The sequence below is a fragment of the Leptodactylus fuscus genome, chromosome 3 (genome assembly GCF_031893055.1).
Source record: "Leptodactylus fuscus isolate aLepFus1 chromosome 3, aLepFus1.hap2, whole genome shotgun sequence".
NCBI lineage: Eukaryota > Metazoa > Chordata > Amphibia > Anura > Leptodactylidae > Leptodactylus > Leptodactylus fuscus.
In genome coordinates this window covers 8,736,152-8,757,009 of record NC_134267.1, presented here as the reverse complement: position 1 = coordinate 8,757,009, position 20,858 = coordinate 8,736,152, and the positions used below count along the sequence as shown (strand labels likewise).

The following is a 20,858-nucleotide window of genomic DNA, read 5'->3' as shown; positions in this document are numbered from 1 at the left end:
CCATTGAATCTACAGGGGAAAAATCAACATAAAGTTCTCGGCCATTGTGCGTCTGTATAGTCCTGTGGGATTATAGCATGATCCCAGATAAAACAATGTATTAGCTTTAGGTGAGCCCTGCCAAAAGCAAGGGACAAGCATTATCCGAAAAGTCCTTCAGGACCTCGCTCTTCTGTGCCTGGGCCAAATCCTTAAAAACATAGAAAAATATAAACAGATCTCCCTATCAGAGTCTGTATCTAAATCCCAAAATATAGGCAGCAATATCCAAAAAATAAAGGGGATATTATTAGGCCAGTGCATAGGCATGGGTGTAAAACAACCAAAGTGAATGGGATCAAAGCAATAAAAATATCATTGCATAAAACATCCCACGAGATTGGATGAATGTAAGACACAGACAAGGCTCACACGGTCCATTATGGCGTCTCGGGAGAAGGTCCTGGATCTAGGGCCGGCTGGGACCAATGAGATGGAGAGGTCTTATTTTTATTATTTGCTGATCTGCTAAACTCTTCGTCAACAAATTTTCTCTGCTTGAACAACCCCTTTAAAAAGGACCTTTCCCCACCTCCACCAACTATTCGCTTCCTCCAATAGGCGCCGCTCCACTGATTCCGGCACAGTTGGAATTTTTTCTCTAGCCCCCACCATTCCTGAGCAATCATCTCAATTCGTTTCAGCACAATTAGGCACTCTACTGTCAGGTGGGCGGTCCCTGTCTTTCTGCTTCAACCCAGAACCGCCCACCTGACAGTGCAGAGCCTAATGGTACTGAAACTAACAAAGCCAATTGCTCGGGAACGGTGAGGGCTAGAGAAAAAAATCCAACTGTTCTGGAATCAGTGAATTTACATTGCTCCATTGAAACTGGGGTGCAAAATACCCCTACCCTTGTGATCAGTTGTGATCCCAACAATTGGGGACTGGAATCCCCCTTTAGAGGGAGACTTCTAGACAGGATGCAAGAGTTGGAGTTGTTGGAGGTGGTGGAGGGTCCTCTTTAAATAACGTCAAGTGGTTTCCAGTGCCAGCAGTTAAAGTGGCAGTACCTGGAGTACGAATCCTTCTGATAAGGTCAACGGCCAGATCAGAGGCCTCTATAACACGGCAGGATGAGCTGATTTGTGTATTTTTGGTCTATTAGGAGGTCACAGAGTCAATGAGAAGGAAGATCTACTAAACCCAGTTTAATAATAGCATAACAACGTGCAATGTCAAAGAGGAAGTGTCCGAGCCGGCTCTATCACTAAATACACCGAGCCTTAAATAGGAAGTAGGGATCAATAAGTGCATTGTTGTTACCTGGAGGAAGCGGAGCACGTGAAAGCGGCTAAATCTATCCTGATAGAGACCTCGTGTCCCTATACAAAAGCCCTGCAAGCTGCAGGACACACAAAGCGTCTTACATAACCCTATTACAGATATCCATGTAAATGTTCCTTCTGGCTCTCGGAGCTGGAGATATAACATATAAGGCCGGGATCATCAGGGCAGGGAATTTTCTGCACTTCCTCTCTGTAATTCCATTAAAGCCCGTTACACCCAGGATCAGCGCTGGGCAGATAACAGGGAAAAATAGATTGTATTCAGCTGTAGGATTGGAGATGTTTCCCATCAAGAAGAACTTAGCCAGGGGTGGAGCACCTAAGTGGTTAATATCAGATTGATGGTGTCCCTACATACCCTGAGGATGCAGCGGGGCAGATATATTAAGGTTGGCGTAGAGGGATTGATAAATCCCCCCCTAGTAAATCCAAGGTGAGTCCGAACATTTGCAGCATAACCAAGGCCACAATCTGGAGCCGACTCACTGGGATCTATGGGAGAGTTTTCTAGACCCCTCTGTACAGGGAGGAGGAGCTAAGCGATGACATCATCTATTGTCAGTAGTGGATACAATGTAGAGTTAACTAGAGAGGTGTGAACTTCTATTGTAATCCTGTCTATCTTATCTAGGAATGAGGTGACAGCTGTAAATGTAACCAGTACAGAATTGTATATAGTATTAGTGAAAATTGTAACTTTTTAAACAAATCTAGGCAATGACGTGAAATTACAAAGAAAACTTGCTTATGAAGACGGGTCATTTTCTGGTGACACATTCCCTTTAAACACGACGCGCTTTAAGCTGAAGTCATTTGCACATCCACAACATGTAAACCGAGTCTGACACCATTCAACCAGTGTGAACTGTGTGAGACTCTGTAGGGACATAAAGGGCATCTGTAACAAGCGAGTCCTAATGTATTTATTCATTTCCAAGGGGAATCACAGAGGAATGTTATAAATGAAACTGATACAAGTGAGGAAAGCAGGACAAGTCCGATTCAAGGGCTCGTACGCAGCTCCGTGTTTATGCTGGGGGTTGCACTTGAAATGAATGGAGCGGCGAAATGCATTCCCAACCATTGCTCCATTGAAACTGGGGTGCAAAATACCTCCACCCTTGTGATCAGTCGTGGTTCCGACGATTGGGGACTGGAACACCTCTTTAGAGGGAGTCTTCCACCAGAATCCAACATATCAACACAGACAGGTAGAGTAGGGGAGTCCATTGTCAAGATACAACACTCTTTGGTCAATATGAAAATGAGTTCTTTGGAGCAATGAGGACATTATCATTGCTCCAAAGAGTTAATTTGCAAATTGACAGAAAAAGGCAATACTTGGCAACGGGGCGGGGGTGGGGGGGACGATTCCAAGGAGAAAAATGTTTGATCCAGGGGACCCTTACCTATCTACTTAATTGGCTTAAAGACTCCCTTTAAGTCTATCAATCTGGCCACTATGACAGAAGTTGTCACTCATCTAGAGGCGACTTCAATGGCAATCTTAACTGTTTTTGGAAAAAAAATCTAGGCGTTTGGGCAAATTTTCTATTCATAATCCCAAACAACTTCGGCTGGAGCCATGACAGCAGCCATATTGGTGTCACCATATTTTCCCAGTACTGCCCCCCATAATTTAGGTCTTCACCCATAACTCTTGGCTTTGGAGAACTGCAGCCACCCCCGGGAAATAATGGACGCCTCTCTACTACAAGCAGAAGGACAGTAATGTGATGGTCCGTGAACTAGACGGTGACATTTCCATCCAACTTTACAAAGTTTATTGACTTTTTATAAACCTAAAAATATACTTTTGCCCTAAAGAGGAAACGTAAAGGTTATGCCGAAACCAAGGGAGCCGCCGTGCTTGAAATGAAGCCTACGGACATCTTCCAAGGGTCGCGTCTATTGCATTTAATGAATACAAATGAATTGACTACGTTGCACCGCAGGGTAATACAGACGCACATGGACGGTGGTCTTCACGATACATCTACGGTCACCGGCAATGACCTCGGCTCCGTCACAAACTGTCTCTGGAATGTGTCCGAAAGTCATGTGATAGATTATTAGATTACCATAAGGGATCTAAGCGCAACGCAAGGGGTGATTAACCCTTCATCTGCTGTGAATGTCTTTGGATTCCAGAGGCCCCTTATAAAGACGTCGGTCTAAGTCAACGGGATCCAAATCCTTACCATGACTATATATTGTAGACAACCTGGAGCATATTAATAGGAAACACAATTCCTTGTCCAGGATGAGACTTCAAAGCCTTGAACAAAAACTGAAAGATGATGCAAATGTAGGAGCAAATATCTGCAAAAAGAGGTAAAGAAAACCGCGGAACAAAACGTATCAATTTGTGTCTCACTGGATATCAATATATAAGGCTGGGGCTATGAGACGACTTGTCATGGCGTCACCTAAGATTGCAATGTTGTACTAGTGAAAGTGGCCAAGATGTGACCAGCAAGTTACCACAACACAACACAATGCCAAAAATGCTGGATTTTGGTGCAACCATATTTACTATAATTTGGGGCAGCCAGCGGAGTGTTATGGGCTATCTTAATATCATGCAGTCACAAGAAATGTAACACCAAGTCTAAAGCTTCACCCAAAAAAGTGGAAGGATGAGAGCAACGGACATAAAATAATGGTGATGTGAACCCACCCTTATGTCTGGTACAAACAGATCAGTGAATTGGATACAAATGAAGACACATTAAGTATAAGTCTATTAAAAACAGATGCACTCGGCCATCGAAAACGGACACACGGACAGAGAACAGATGCCCAATGGTTGTCAGAAACAGATATTTATTTTTTCAGGAATGGGTTTTCTTTGCGTCTTCTTCCAGGGCTTAGCTTCAAACTTCTAGGCCTCGGGTCTACCCGACTGTGCATGCCTGCGGGCAACAAGAAAATGGCTGCTTACACAGTATTGTAAGTGGCCATTTTCTTGTGGTCGGCGGGCATGCGCAGTCGGCTTTGCCCTAGGCCCAAGCCCTAGAAGTTAGAAGCTAACCCCTGGAAGAAGATGCGAATAAGATCCATTCCTGAAGAAGCTGGAGAGTTCTCTCGCAGCATGGGGGACGCCCCCAGTGCTGTTTGAGTGCTGGGGCCCGACCACAGTGCTGCGAGAGAATTCATTTGCACACCGGCGAAAACCGGGATTTCTACGGAACGGCAGCGCGGAGAAGACATCTAAAGGTAGGAGAAGAATAGACTTTCTTAAGGCTATTCCTACTTGTTAGCGAGAAAATATTCGATTTTAATGGCAGAATCCCTTTAAGTTCGGGAGTTTGCTTGTGGACCCCCTGAATGGAAACCTATACGCATTAAAAAGTTGTTACCTAAAGGAACTTCATAGACTATAATGGGGTCCATGTGGTTTCTGCACGAAACATGCGGAGAGAAAAGTGATGCTTGCAGGACTGTTCTCTCCGCATCGTCCGAAACCCGAGCAGAAACCACACAGACCCCATTATAGTCTATAAGTGAGTTTCCTTTAGGTGACCGCTTTTTAATGCGCATAGGTTTCCGTTCAGGGGGGTTCCCAAGCGCACTTCCCAAATGGAAACCCAAGGGCAGATGTGATCCGGATCTTAATGGCTACACTGTTACTGTACATCACAGCAGGTTCCACCGGTGCAGATAACCCGCTGCAAACACGTCCTGTGTGTCCACGCCATTGCTGAGTTCAGACTCAGCAGACTTAGTCAGTATATGCAAGCTAAAAACAGGTCAGACGATATTTACAGCAGATGCAATTTCGGTGCAATATCATCATATCATAAGCAGAATGAGAAAGAAATGGCTGAATCAGAAACCTGTAACATCTCTGGCCACCGATCGCTGCATTACCGAATGATCTAACAGACTTGCAGATCAGCAGCGATCCCCGGGGCTCCAGTTACTGATCATGACAACTGCTAGAAATGTACACAAGTATTAAATAAAACATCCACAAGCGTCACAATTCTGCAAACATTCACAATTTCACCCCAAGCATTGGACAAGTGTCCTGCAGCAGCAGCAGCCGGGATCGTACTTTGCTTCACAATTAGTCATATGCAATTCCCAAACCCCAGGGAAGAAAATCTATGACCTGTGGGCGTCTAACACAGAAAACAAATGCCACTGACTTTACATTTCCGTGCAGTAAATATTCTGCAAAATAAAGCAAACAAATTAGCGGATAACCCGGAGTCTATATGGAAATATAGCTGGATTTTGCATCCCATTTGGTTACGTAAATGCAAACCTAAAAGTCACAGTTACATATGTAACAGAGTCGGGATTGTCGGTTGGCACAAGGCAATGCGATATCTGCATGTGTCCTATTGTGGTTCTACACAAGGTTGCGGGTAGATGTGTTGCATTGAATAGGAACAGTAGAAATATAAATCCGCAGAATGTCAATTTTTGTTGCATTTGTTGTATACATGGCCAATAGGTGAATATGCAAACCCCTGCCATATTGCTTCTAAGTCTTGACCGCCAGGACTCACAGAAACTGCCAAGCAGTGCTGTTCTATGCTGTTTCCATAGACAAACATGGGAGCTACAGCAACAGCACATCTGTTACCATAGTAATACAATTACAGAAACAGTGTAACTAAATGTGCTATGCTGTTTCTGTAGCTCTGATTCGATGCGAGATACAGAAAGTGTAGCGCAGCACTGCTTAGCCGTTTCCATAATTCGTGCATTGGTGGTCAGAACTTAGGAGCAACTATTCTCATTTCAGCAGGGATTGGGTGAAAAGAGACTAACCCTTTAAATGGGTATTCCCATCTGGCTGGGTTCACACATGCAATGGAGTCTCCACAGAAACCCGACAAAAGAGAGTAAAGTCCTGCACATTTCAAAACTGAAAGCGGTGGAAACTCAGATGACCCCAATGTCAATATATCGTGTCCGCGCCCGAACCAACTCTCTGTCAATGGGACCACAACGCTAGAGTGAACCTTGCGTCAGCCAGTCATGGTAAAGATAGGAATATGGGCAGTAACGCCAGGCTACCAGGATGGAAGTTTTGGCATCATAGTGCTATGCTGTTTCCGTAACGCCCATAGAAGTAAATAGGAGATATGGAAACAGTTTTGCACAGTGATCTATGCTGTTACTGTAACTGTATGGGACTTATAGAAACAGAAGAGAACGGCCACATTCTGCTTATCCCATAACTCCCAAACACAGCAGGAGTCGAGAAATAAAAGTACTGTCATCATGGTCACGAAAGGCTATGAAAATATCCCTTTAAGGGTGAGTACACAAGGGATCCACTATGCAAAATGCACTGCAGAAATCTTCCTGCCCTCAGCAAAAAGATTTCTATCCCCATTCATTTCAGTGGGAGCTTCAGACGGAATTTTTCTGCAAATTGGACAGGATCCTAAATCCTAAATCCTGCCACGTGAACTTACCCTAACCTAATTTATTTTACTCCAATTTTGTCTCATATTTAATTAAAAACTGAGAACTATATAAGAAATAGAAATATTCTCTACGTGTCCCAGGACATCCGTCATGTTGTTCCTCTCTTCCTCCTTACTGTGCTCTTTGTAGCTGCAGCAGGAGCCTCTCCCCCCTCTACCTGCAGTACTCTCTTCCTCCTTTCTGTGCTCTTTGTAGCTGCAGCAGGAGCCTCTCCCCCCTCTACCTGCAGTACTCTCTTCCTCCTTACTGTGCTCTTTGCATTTGCAGCAGGAGCCTCTCCCCGCTATACCTGCAGTACTCTCTTCCTCCTTCCTGTGCTCTTTGTAGCTGCAGCAGGAGCCTCTCCCCCTCTACCTGCAGTACTCTCTTCCTCCTTCCTGTGCTCTCTGTAGCTGCAGCAGGAGCCTCTCCCCCCTCTGCCTGCAGTACTCTCTTCCTCCTTACTGTCCTGTTTCTAGCTGAAGCAGGAGCCTTTCCCCGCTATACCTGTAGTACTCTCTTCCTCCTTACTGTGCTCTTTGTAGCTGCAGAAGGAGCCTCTCCCCCCTTTGCCTGCAGTACTCTCTTCCTCCTTCCTGTGCTCTCTCTAGCTGCAGCAGGAGCCTCTCCCCCCTCTACCTGCAGTACTCTCTTCCTCCTTACTGTCCTGTTTCTAGCTGCAGCAGGAGCCTCTCCCCCCTCTGCCTGCAGTACTCTCTTCCTCCTTATTGTCCTGTTTCTAGCTGCAGCAGGAGCCTCTCCCCCCTCTGCCTGCCGTGCTCTCTTCCTCCTTACTGTGCTCTTTGTAGCTGCAGCAGGAGCCTCTCCCCCTCTACCTGCAGTACTCTCTTCCTCCTTCCTGTGCTCTCTGTAGCTGCAGCAGGAGCCTCTCCCCCCTCTGCCTGCAGTACTCTTTTCCTCCTTACTGTCCTGTTTCTAGCTGCAGCAGGAGCCTCTCCCCCCTCTGCCTGCAGTACTCTTTTCCTCCTTACTATCCTGTTTCTAGCTGCAGCAGGAGCCTCTCCCCCCTCTGCCTGCAGTACTCTTTTCCTCCTTACTGTCCTGTTTCTAGCTGCAGCAGGAGCCTCTCCCCTCTCTGCCTGCAGTACTCTTTTCCTCCTTACTATCCTGTTTCTAGCTGCAGCAGGAGCCTCTCCCCCCTCTGCCTGCAGTAAGATTGTAAAAGATGATGGGACTATTCTGATGCACTGAATGTTTCTGCTTTTCCATGTTCATTCACATTGCAAAAAATTAGCAAAATTGTTTTTGAAGGACTGATACAGGTATTGTCTGGTTTAAAATCTCCATTGTCAAATACCATATTCTAAAAGCCAGTTTTAAAGATTTCCCCCCATATTTTATCTCACACTGATGGAAATGGAAATAGTGTAATTCCCCCCACGGTGGCGCTGCAGGGAAATCAAACAGTTGCTGCCAGACTTCCCCAGGGACTCCAGCTGCGGGCCGGAACGCTAAGTACCTGTCTATATTTGTATCCAGTCCTATCAATTATGCAATCATCTCTAATCAAATAATGTCCGGCCCGAACAGAAACAGCAATTAATAATAATAATAATAAAAAAAAATTGGTAGCAAAGGGGTTAAATTAGTCCCCATTAAAGCGTGCTACAGATCTAAGATCCGATGTAGTAAAAACGGAATTGGACATTGTTATTGATGAAAGGAAAATTAGAGATGTAATTGCAGAGGAGGTAACGCACGCAGGGTAACCATGGTATCCGTCTGCATCACAAGCTTACAAAAAAATAAGCTAATATTAGCCAAACGTCTTCCGGAAGGAAAAAGACGAAGACTTGTGTATAAACGTATATGGAAGGTCCTTACTAAGGTGATCAGTATAGAGCTGCAGTCACTGCCCCCGCACGGATTCAGCATCCTCCTATTCTGCTGCTGCTGTCATCACTCCTATGATCCCAATAGTCAGAGGGTTTCCTAATTCCAACCACTCCATGACGCTGCCCTAGAAGATGTGACATCATAAGTGAACAAGTCACTGCTACCCACAAGATCAGTGCACCCCTCTGCTGCTGCAGGCATATGTCATGATAAGGACTCACATTGTTACACATAGCCTTCTACATGGTAATATAATGACATAAATGGACAGTCACTGCCTCCTGCAAAGACAAAATCCTTGTCCCTCGCTGCTGCCAAATTCTAATGTCCACCGGGAAGACCATTCATTTTATTAGAGGTCTGTGGTCATCCGGAGCTTTGCATGGACCTGGGCTGGAGTTGCTCCAAACAGGACTCTTTAGTGTGCGGAATCTGGATACCCATGGCCCTACTCCTGCACCCCGCAGCTGTCACTCCCTTCTGTGTAGCGCTACAGTGGCAGATCTGTATGGCATATGCATTATTCACACAGGCGTCGCTTTCAGGCCAAACTCTGGATGGGTCTGGGTTCAAGTTCAATATCAAGCCCTGAGGTCGGGTCTTTAAACCTGACATTGACATTTCTTGTTGCCTGTGATTGCAGTACCCTTCCTCCCGATTTACTCAGTGTTGCATGTTTTCCTGGTGACTGATTTTGGCTTTAGCTGACACCTCCTGGACTGCACCAAAGCAAAATTTCAGCTTAATTTTTTTTTTCTTAGAAACAGAAATTTCAAGTGACCTTATAGAAAGCTGCCCAAAAAGTCTCCAACCAATAATCCCCGGCACTGCTTGGCCCTGTCCTGATAGGATGCATAACAGGTCTGTTGGACAAATTATAGTCCAGTTGTTTCGACATGGACGATGCCCAAGGTCAACACCGATTGGGGTGTAAACTAAAACCTTACAGCTCCCTGCTGACACTGAGCGCTCAAAGCCACAAGCCGTGGTTTGGGCCACAGGAAGCTATAAGCATGTTTTGTATTGTGGCTCTAAAGATTAGATTACACTGACCAAACCACAAGTGTTGAGACACGACAACAGTGTGACGCGATGGATGTGCAATCTCGTTTTCTAATTTTCGGTTCCACATTTCACTACAGATTTTTTTTGTTTCTTTTTTTTCAAGAATTTTTTTTTTTTTTTTTTTGCTACATGCGCATATTGATGGACACTTCTCAGGTGTCAAGGAGCTGATGGCCATAATAGCAGATCACTGGCATCTAATATTTTGGACTTTCGTTGTCTCCTAAAATCTACATCATTTTATCCAAAGCTATTAGAATCTCTGTTGAAAAATTTGGATTTATCTAAAATTTGATGATTTCAGGGATTTGGGATGTATACAGGTGCCAATAGACCCAACCAGCTGCCCATTCTTGGACCAAATAAGGATCTGGTCCTCGTCTCCTAAAGTTGGCCATAGACTTGAAGTCAATGGGGGACAGAAGGCTCTCAGATGATACTCGAATGCCAAGTGAGTGCATTCCATTATCCAAAAAATCTCCCCCCATTTGGCCCATTAGCACATGTAGGCTTAGGCACATGGCGGTCCCGCTCCTGCATTTCAATATCTTTTCCTGAATATCGCTGTCGTAAACAAAAAAACAACAACATTTTGTTGGCTTTTGTGGCGACACACTTTCACAAATCGCAGTGGGTTTCCTGCTGCTTTTAACCTTTCAAGGTCATTTTGGGCTGTAGGGTTTTTTTGTAGCTACCTGTTGCTACCGTACATCACAGCGGAGACAACCGCCATCAAGTCTACTCATGTGTCCCCAGCCTAAACCCATCCGGTGACTTCTGAATTGGGGTGGCCATTATAAACAGAAATCACAATGCAGTGCCAGACCTGTCCAACAATGGATCCTACCGATTTATAATGGGATCCATCAAGTATTGGTCCGAGCCAGTCAATGGCGGCTTGTTGTTATACAGATCAGGACAGTGCAGCTCCCAGTAATGTCTCCATATATTGAAGTCTATGGGCATCACTGCAGTACCGACGTAAATTGAACGGCAAGTGGACAGCACAGCATGCAAACATTTATGGGAGCCCGCACCGTCCCGGAGAAGTTGATCTGGAGTGGTCCAAGGTGTTAGAATAGGCCAGCAATATTAGAAAGGCTATAAAGAGTTCTCCAATTTAGAAAACTTATTTTTCTATACCCCATTATAACAGTGATAACATTGGTGGTTTTATTCATGATCCTCATCTCTTGACCAATACAGTGGTTACAAAGAGTGTCTACCCCGCTGGAGGACCCGACCTGTCCTGATTTGAATGGGCACCATGTAATACTTCATTTCACCCATAGTGGCGCTGCAGGGAAACTAAATACTTATTCCAATGTTTCCCCATTGATTAGAGCAGATTTCTTATGGTCCCAGTATACAAATATGAATTATCCAAAGCTGAGAACCCCTTTATTGTGGCCCCCAGATTTCTCCGGCTCCTAAAGTCGCTCATACTTCCTCTTTCCTGGATATCTGTATAACATGCTCAGGCACGTATAGTGAAGTGTGTCTATAGCTAAAGGCATGATGGGAAAAGTGTCTGACAGGTCATACCCCAAAAATCAGGGAAAGAAGTCACAAGGAAGAACGTAACAGCAATAGAAAGGCAACTATTGTCCATTAACCCTTTACTAGGAGACATGTCAGGGGTTAAATTTACAAATGGCCAGCCTTAAAGTGACAACCAATAATAAAGAGGGCTGCCACCCGGCTTTTCTAGAGTCCTGAATGGCAGACCAGTTGTACAGGGACTAATCACATGGATATGTATCGCTGCATAATGTTCAGGCACCTGGGTGTGAACCTCGTGGGAGTTGGAATGGCTGACATATAGGTTATCGCCCAGAGACACTCCATACAGGGTAAAAACAGGAATAGATGAGACCGGAGGGGGGATTTGGTAAAAAATAAATCTAAGTCTACGTTCACATCTGCATCGGAGTCCGGCAGAAATCTCCTTACAGGACTTTTTAGTCTGTAGATGTCTGTGAACAAATAATGGACATCCAGTGAACCCCATGATAGGCGATGGGGCGACTCGGGATCCACGGCTGGCCGTCATTTCAAAGACAGATTTTTCAATCCTGCGAGAGAACGGAAACTGATGGAGGAGAGAAGGTAGTGTGAATTGTACTTATCTCTACAGCAGTGAAATATAGAATGAAATCTAAATGATACATTGTATATAGTTATTTATCATTTCTGTATTATGTGTCATTTATGTTTCATTCTATAGCTGTCATTGTAACACAAGGTATTCTGTATAATACCAAAGGTGCCAAATTCCTTCATTCATCTGACCACAGGGCAGGGGGTCACAGTGGTTCACTTGTGTCCCCATCATGCTCAACACATCTTTACGAGGAGCAGACGGAAAAGCAAGAGAGCGAGAGATCTGTCATTACTTGACAGAAGGATTTCCTTCCACAACCAGGCTGGAGAAAGCAAACACGTTACCACTGGGCCACCGCCTGACCCATCACTGGGGATCACCCATGGTCATCGCTGACGTTCACATCTCCTGTCCTTGACTGACACAGGAACATTTATAGACAAACCTCTAGCAATGTGTGCCAAGAGGTTCTGCATCATCTGCACGTGCCTTTCATTCAACACAATACAACCACTGGTAAATACAGGTCCTGGAGTTTGTCATGTCTGCCACCATTATAGTTTCCATATAGGTTATCACTCAGCTTTTCCAGATTCCTGAACAATTCTGCTTAGGTATACAGTAATACTTCTCCTAACCCCTATCACTGCAAAAATAATAAGACGTTGCATCCAAAAGTGGGGGAATACTGGGCAAAAACCCTTATGGGAACTGGAAGGCCAACTAGGCTGGTAACCACCCAGCTTTCCCAAAAACAGATATGACTGTATGCAATTGATATCAACCTGACAGAGCAGGTGGACTGAGCGACTTCTAGTTATTTGTTTCAATTATTTTTTGTATAGGGCCAACATATTCTGCAGCCTATGCATTCATCTCCCCGATACTGGTGACAGGAGATAGAGGGTCAAGGTGGGAATAATTGGGGATGAATTGATGGATAGATAGGTGATAAATAGATATTATATAAATCGCACCAGATAGCAGCCCCAAAGGGTTAAATTGTGCAAAAAAGTTAGATAGATATTAGATAGATAAATTTATCAATTTGCTGACATTTGTGACCCCATGTCATTCCCTTTCTCCATTTCCCCAGTAATCCTATAGCTCCAATTCTCCATTTTTGTCACCCCCAAGTCCTATCGCTATGGACAGGATTTTTAGGAATGGAACTGGTGCAAGATTTATAATTTTTAGCCAATACTGTAAGGCTCAGACCTCAATCTGGCCATGCTGGGGAACAAACCCAACATCTGCATGAAGTTTGCATGTTCTTCTTGCATTGGCATGAGGTTTTTTTTTCCCAGGTACCCTGGGGTAACCCTTGCAAGGACATAAGATTGGGACCCCTGAGACCTTGCTTGGCACAGGGCTGCAGAATATGTTGGTGCTACATAAATAGACAGAGTACAACCCATAAGTGATGGTCAGGGGAGCCTTGGTGTCCCCTGTTGCTCTGCACCTCCCTCCCCCATGTATGTGATGTGTTGATCTCTGGGAGATGTGGAGTGTGCAGGAAGAAGAGCAGGGATGTGTGGCCGTGTCATTCCACACTAGAGGATTTCCTCCACACTCCAGCAGTAAAACAATAGCTCTCTGGACATGTGTGCGACAATAAAGCCTCCGACTACACAAGCAGCGGCTGTAGTCAGCATCTGTCTTACCCAGTCCTCAAAGTGCCGGCTCCCATTCTGCAGCAGGTCCTCGAACTGGATGGTGCAATTAGCCACAAAATCATCGTACCCTATGGGGGCATCATGAAAAACTGCCAGCTCGATCTTCCTGCCATTGCAGACATCAGTGGAGAAGTCATCATGCCAAGCTGGGCTGTTGGTCTTCTGCTTGGTGGAGGTCTGCCCTATCCTGGAGTCATCCACATTGACTGCAATGTAGGGGTCCAGCAGGAAGGTCTGGGGTCGGGGTCCCACCGCATGTCTCAGGGACCAAGCCGTGGGCTTCAGGTTCACAGCCTCGCAGATCCTGATTTTCAGCAAGCCATTAAAGACCACCATGGCGAGCGAGGGGTTAACAGGAGCCGATCCACCTCTCAAGTGTAAATCAATGGAGATCCAATGTGATCTGTTGCTCACTCCCACTCAATCCAGGGATTTCTAACGGAAAACAAGGAAAAGAAGGGGGGAGGCGTCCTCTTCTGCAGGCTGAGGCTCTGGAGATCCTCATGTAATCCCTGCTCCGGCCTGGTGAAGGGTGCTGTCCTCTACCTACCGTCTGGGATCATCCATGCAGATGTTTGGCTGCAGCCAGAAGCCTCCTCAGGCGTCCTACAGAGCGAATGGAGCAGCCGCAGTCCTCCACTGAGTCCGCGCACAACACGTACGGCCGGGGCGCTCACATCCGCACCAGGACTGGGGTCGTGCTCACATCCCCAGGGACGGCTCCAGCTGCTCCCATGCAATATACATGAGCCTGGGCTGGGCTGGCAGGACCTGTGGGCAGATTCCCTGGTGAAGGCTGGTGCTGCTGTAGCTGTTGGTGCTGCTGATGATTAGTAACACCCCCCCCTTCTCCTCCCCTCTCCTTGTAATGCAGGAAATGCACAAAAGACGTCACAGTGTGTGTGCCTGGAAGTGTGTGAGTGTGTGTGAGGCTGCTGACACATCCAGGCAATGGAGGCAGCTCTGCAATCCCTGGACAGGAGGCTCTCACAATATCAGGGCTAGCATTGTCACCCGGGAGGGGGCACAGACCTGGCAGCAGGGCACTAGCACTGGGCAGACACTATCCGACAGGTAGGCAAGTCAGGAATCACAGAAGAAGCAGAAGAACAACAACCCAGTGCTAATATTATTCATGTTATTATATTGTTACATTGTAATTGTTATATGGATACAACTGAGAAGACTAAGAAAATAGCAATAATAACAATAATATCAATAGTATCACTAGTCATTTATTATTATTATTATTATTAATAATGTTATTACTGTTTCTAATATATATATAGTTATATTTTGTGTGAGTCTATCACCAGACCCAGCACATCACCCCAGCCCTGCAGATAGATAGGTTACTGTCACCAGAACCAGCATATCACCCCAGCCCTGCAGATAGATAGGTTACTGTCACCAGAACCAGCATATCACCCCAGCCCTGCAGATAGATAGGTTACTGTCACCAGAACCAGCATATCACCCCAGCCCTGCAGATAGATAGGTTACTGTCACCAGACCCAGCATATCACCCCAGCCCTGCAGATAGATAGGTTACTGTCACCAGAACCAGCATATCACCCCAGCCCTGCAGATAGGTTACTGTCACCAGACCCAGCATATCCCCCCAGCCCTGCAGATAGATAGGTTACTGTCACCAGAACCAGCATATCACCCCAGCCCTGCAGATAGATAGGTTACTGACACCAGAACCAGCATATCACCCCAGCCCTGCAGATAGATAGGTTACTGTCATCAGGACCAGCATATCACCCCAGCCCTGCAGATAGATAGGTTACTGTCACCAGAACCAGCATATCACCCCAGCCCTGCAGATAGATAGGTTACTGACACCAGAACCAGCATATCACCCCAGCCCTGCAGATAGATAGGTTACTGTCATCAGGACCAGCATATCACCCCAGCCCTGCAGATAGATAGGTTACTGTCACCAGAACCAGCATATCACCCCAGCCCTGCAGATAGATAGGTTACTGTCACCAGACCCCAGTATATCACCCCAGCCCTGCAGATAGATAGGTTACTGTCACCAGACCCCAGTATATCACCCAAGCCCTGCAGATAGGTAGGTTACTGTCACAGCAATGTAGGCAGTGATCCACAAGGCAAGAACAACATTTGATTCAGGTGAACTCCAATCTATCAGCATGGCGGCTCAGTGGTTAGTGCTGTAGACTTCTAGCACTGGGGTCCTGGATTGGAATCTGACCAAGGGCAACATCTGCCTGAGTTTGTATGTTCTCTCTGGTGTCCTCCCACATGCCAAAAATATACTGATAGGTAAATTGGCTTCCTCTCAAGACAACTGACTGTTGGGGATGATTGTCTGTATGGCAGTGGAATGAAGTAAGACCAGTAAATACCAGTTGTAATAAATTATCTGCAATGGAGCTACTTACATAGGCATTTTTTTTTCTTAAACAATCCATCCAAGAAAAAATTGAGCTTGTCCTATGTTGGCGCTATACAAGTAAGAGAGATATATAGGGGCATAGTTCTTATGCCTTGCACACCAGTTTTCTGGCATTCAAGACATAAAAAGTTGCACTTCAGTTTTGCAAATCGTTACCTTATTTGCATCCTATTTGCCACTTCCACGAAGTGGAGGACTGGCAATAGCATGCAAATCTGGCATATGCTGAAAATTTCCCTCTAGGCGCACGGTACAGTAGAGGATGGGCCTCATTTATGAGTAAAAGTACACCTTGCCATAAATTAGGCGCATCCTCCAGTGACTAAAGGGTTATGAAAACATCAGTCTCCATAGATCTCTACACAGATTCGAGTTTATTGGGATCAGGATAAAAAAAAATGGAAGCCACGTGAATGCAAATTGGACACAAATAAGGATCCATCTGTGTTGCATGGCCGAAAACTGTCCATGCTCATGTGAATGTACCTTTATTCTGGCATACCTGTGGTATGGAATATATTAGTATCTCTATAACCAGTACTAATAGGACAATAATAAGAAGAAGGGCTCCTGCACATCATAGATCCTTGTACATGGAGGTTTAGACATACACCGTCCAGACAGGGCAGCACAGTGGCTCGAGGTTAGCACTGTTGCCCTACAATATCTACAGTATGTGGAGCGTGCATGTTCTCCTCTGGGTCCTCCAATTTCCTACCACATAGTCCACCAATGGAAATAGGGATCTATGTGAATGATGACAATCTCTGTACACCACCGATGCTGCTAAGCGCTGGAGTCCTGGATCTGAACATCGCCAAGGACAATATCTGCAAGGAGCTTGTATGTTCTCCCTGTCTTTTTAAGGGTTTCCTCCCACACGCCAACAACATAGGGAATGTAGATTGTGAGTCCTATATGGGACAGTGGTGACACCATCTGTTACAGCGCTGCGAAATATGATAGCGCTATATAGGTAAGATAAAGAAATGAATCATCTATGGAAATAAAACCATTACAATAGAAGCTGCAGACTAGGGAGCCTCAGATACTGTTTGTGCCACCATATTGGACCTCCATACAGCACCCTATTCTCCCCAGGTTATATGCCCCGGAATTTGCATCTGATGGATTTTTCTGCATTGTACATAATAGGGTTTTGTGTATGTCTAGTTTTTTTCAAGGTGCAGTTTGGACACTTACACAAGTTTTAAAAATAACCTGCACGGTCTCCATATCATGCCAAGTAGATATTGGCCATATATAATTATTATATCAGTAAGTGCTGCATCAATAAAATAATTACCCATATAATCAGTAGTAGAGATAATGACTCTTGCACAGGTCGTCTGCTGTTATCTCCCATCTGTACTAAGTAACAACTTTTTGCCATAATCCACATTAGTTGGACACCAGATACAATTTGCAGGACTGTGCATCAGAAGTGACCACAGGATCCCCTTTCGCTGGATCTTTTTCCTTGCTCACACCATTTTCTGTATATTCCCGCCACATTGTTGCACGAGAAAACTCTACAAGGTTGGCAGTTTTTGAAATCTTGGCCCCGACTAGTCTAGTGCGGATGACCGTGATGTTGGAAGTCACTGAGATTGCTCAACGTTCCCTTTCTAATGTAAAACTGCTGCACAGAAAACTTCTTCACTTACTGCACCCCGGGGTAACATGTCTAATGTCCATACAGGGGACCTCCAGTTATGGAAGGCAGGTGTCTCTAATAAAGTGGCCATTCAGTGTTTTAACTATTTTTGAGCCCTCTGGATGGACTCAGTGATGTTAAAAGTGGATGTTTCTTCCTGCCACGGCTTCGTCCGCCATCTAGGTCTATATTCTAGGATGCAAACACATGTGGGAATATTTTTCTTGCAAATACACAAAAGCAAACATTCATAGTAAAGATACAAACTGTCCCTGGACAGAAGATTGGAACTCAGCATATGGTGGCTCAGTGAGTAGCACGAGGGCTCAGTGGTTAATACAAGCTGTGAGCTCTCTCTGTGCTTGTGTACTAGTTCCGGTATATTCTGGCATCCTAATGTCACTTCTGCATGTCCAGGATCAGGAAAGTAGCTTAGAAATATGGAGATACATTGGAGGTCATGTATGAATATCAGTGATATTAGTAATAGTGATCATATTAGCTGCACAGTTTTGCAAGAAACTTATATTGATGACTAAGGCTACATGCACACGACCGAGTGTGCCGGCTCAACGGGGACTGATTGTAGAGCAAAATGTTCTCAGGTGACGCCCAAGTGTCAGTCAGCCCTCATTGACTTCAATAGAGCGGACCATTCTGTTCTGATTTCACAGGTTAGAACTTGGTCTACAACCATTGGAAAAGAACGGAGCATTGGACCCCCATTGGAAGAGCCTTAGTTTGCTCAGTCAAGTGCATGAGACTAAGGAATGTATTAAGTGAATTTGTATCTTGTAGAATTCACACCATGTTGGAGCCTTCTTGGAAGTATATATGCTGGGAATCTGTAATGTATGCCAATGTATAGGTATCCAATGCCACCCATCACTCATAGCACCCATTGTATGAGCGCTATACCAAACTATACCAGCACTACGGAGGGCAAAGGACAATCCTTTGTTATATTTCCAGAGACTGAAGCCCTAAGGACATGATCACCATAAAGGACCGAGAGCTTTCTTGGCACAGACACTGAGTATGGGAAAGAAACGTAAAGCAAACAGAACCACGGTCTTCTGAAGATCCAGAATTTCAGGTTTCCATCATCGTCTGGTTATAGATGGTGCCGGGGATGATTGAGAATAGGGAAGAAGAGCCGGACTCACCCACAACAATAAGATCCTTTGGGCTTTCTACGAAGACAAATACACAATATAATATACAGAATGTATGGACATCGTGTTTGCTGACTGGTGACGGCTGGAGTATAATAGTACTGGGGCATTCAGTATCCATAACCCTACAGACAACATGTAAGTGTGTGCTCACGTCTTACGCTGCTGTGTACACACTTGTCGCCGTTACATTTGCTGTACAGAGACTTTGTAGCGAGAAGGTTTGTTATTTTTGGAGCTTTGCCAGAATGATTGTAGAGAAAACAGCAATAGGATTCTCATGGCCGACATGACACTTGCGTCCTAAACAATAAGGAGAATTACACACATATGTGTATAGGGGACGCTTTATGGCTATTGGGATTTTTAAGGATCATCTCCAACACGAGTGTACATAGAAGTGACCACAGAGTCGATATCAATGGGGTCTCCATTGGTATAATGGCCTATGTTCATGGTTGTATCGTAGGTGTCTATGGTTGCACCTTCCAACCATCCCAGATAGAACTGGGCAGTCTAAGATTTTTGGTGCTGTCCCGTCGGCACAAGGGTTGGGCAGTACATCTTGGATTCGACTCTATAAGTATCCTCCTCTTATAGGTAGGGTTGAGTACAATGGTCAATATGGAAGGCATCAGCTCCCTTCTCCACCAGTCACCTCTGTTGTGGATTCGACACAGGCAGGCATTATGTAATGATGTCCCAGTGGGGAAGGGGGAAGGTAAGAAGTACGTAATCTTTCTAGAATTTTACTGTGTTGGGGCAATATGAGGCCATTATAATACGAGAACACAAAGTAAAGGGCATTATACTGTGTGTAGGCCACAGGGAGGGGCCATTATATTGCACAGGAGCCACAATGGGAACATTATACTGGGTGGGAGCCACGGGGGGGATGTTATACCAGTTGGGGGCCAATGTGGGATGTTATACTGTGTTATACAAGAGACATGATGTAATACTATTTGCCATCTACAAGGGAACATGGTATTGTATTGGGGCATTATGCCATGTGATGACTTTATAATGTGTGGGGCACAAGGGGACTGGGCTGGATCGAAGAGGGAATAGGTGGGGTTAAAGGTATGGCGTCCATGCTAGTGATTTTATCCCTCTTCCTGTCGTCTTCGTTCAGACATATGTCTTAATACATAAAATAACATTTTAATATTTTATCTTCCGGCCACCACATATGAGACTCAACCTATTACTGAAAGGGGTATTCCCACATTGCATACTCACCAGTCTTCACTGCTGTAAAATCTTCTTTCTTCCTGGTTTCTTGCATCATTTGGTGGGCAGGGTTTCACATACAACCTGCCGTTTAGCTCCGCCCCCAAATTTGTGTAGCTCCGCCCTTCACATAGTGTGATCCAATGGGGTGGCTGAAGGGCCTGTGATGTCATCAAAGGTCCTTAAACACTATATGCACAATATTGGACTATGAAGTACAGGCAGGAGCAACTCCATTCTGTGTTACATACAGAGACTGCCTGTCTCTGCCATAATGAACACAATTGAATTAGCTAGCCTGATAACTGGGAGAACAGAAGATGAGTTCAGAAATGAAAGCAGCTCCTCTCCCCTATCTGATAGCAGGGAGGTAGGTCACATGGTGCAGACACAGGAATAGCTAGATACACAGGCTGGCTCCCTGCACTTAGCCCCTCCTCCCTCCCCCCTGAGAGCAGCAGATACATCACTTGACTCATGAGCAGCTAAGCCAGGGCTGTGTCAACAATTAATTGAATAAAGTAAGATAGTGGACACACAAAGCAGTTTTGCTGAAGCAATGTATTTAGGAAAAGTCTTACATTCACATTAACAAGCAGTATAGATAGGATCCTTGTGATGGGACAACCCCTTTAAATGGCTACACTAGATGCCAGAAGGAGGCAAACTACCACATGAAGGTGAATAAAAATTGTATATTTATTAAATCACATGAAAACACATTATAACATACAAAAGAAAATTCAGAAGGGAGAAAAATAATACATCCAAATAAAAGTCATACAAGGTATATGGTGAGTTATTTCTCAGATTGGTCCTATATACATAGGTATAAATAATACAGGGGATGATTTAGCGATGCACACGTTATTTACTGACTACATAAATCTAATGCACGAAGCAAG

At 45.0% G+C, this 20,858-nt stretch overlaps 1 protein-coding gene across 1 annotated transcript in view; it reads right to left on the bottom strand.

Moving 5' to 3' along the window:
• PRKCE (protein kinase C epsilon) overlaps positions 1-14,455 on the bottom strand; it is a 273,352-nt gene extending 258,897 nt beyond the window's left edge. Inside the window, exon 1 of the mRNA XM_075267024.1 lies at positions 13,449-14,455. Within this exon, the coding sequence (XP_075123125.1) occupies positions 13,449-13,796 (348 nt within the window). The 5' untranslated portion in view covers positions 13,797-14,455. The remainder of the gene's footprint in view (positions 1-13,448) is intronic.
• Positions 14,456-20,858: the final 6,403 nt, after the last annotated feature.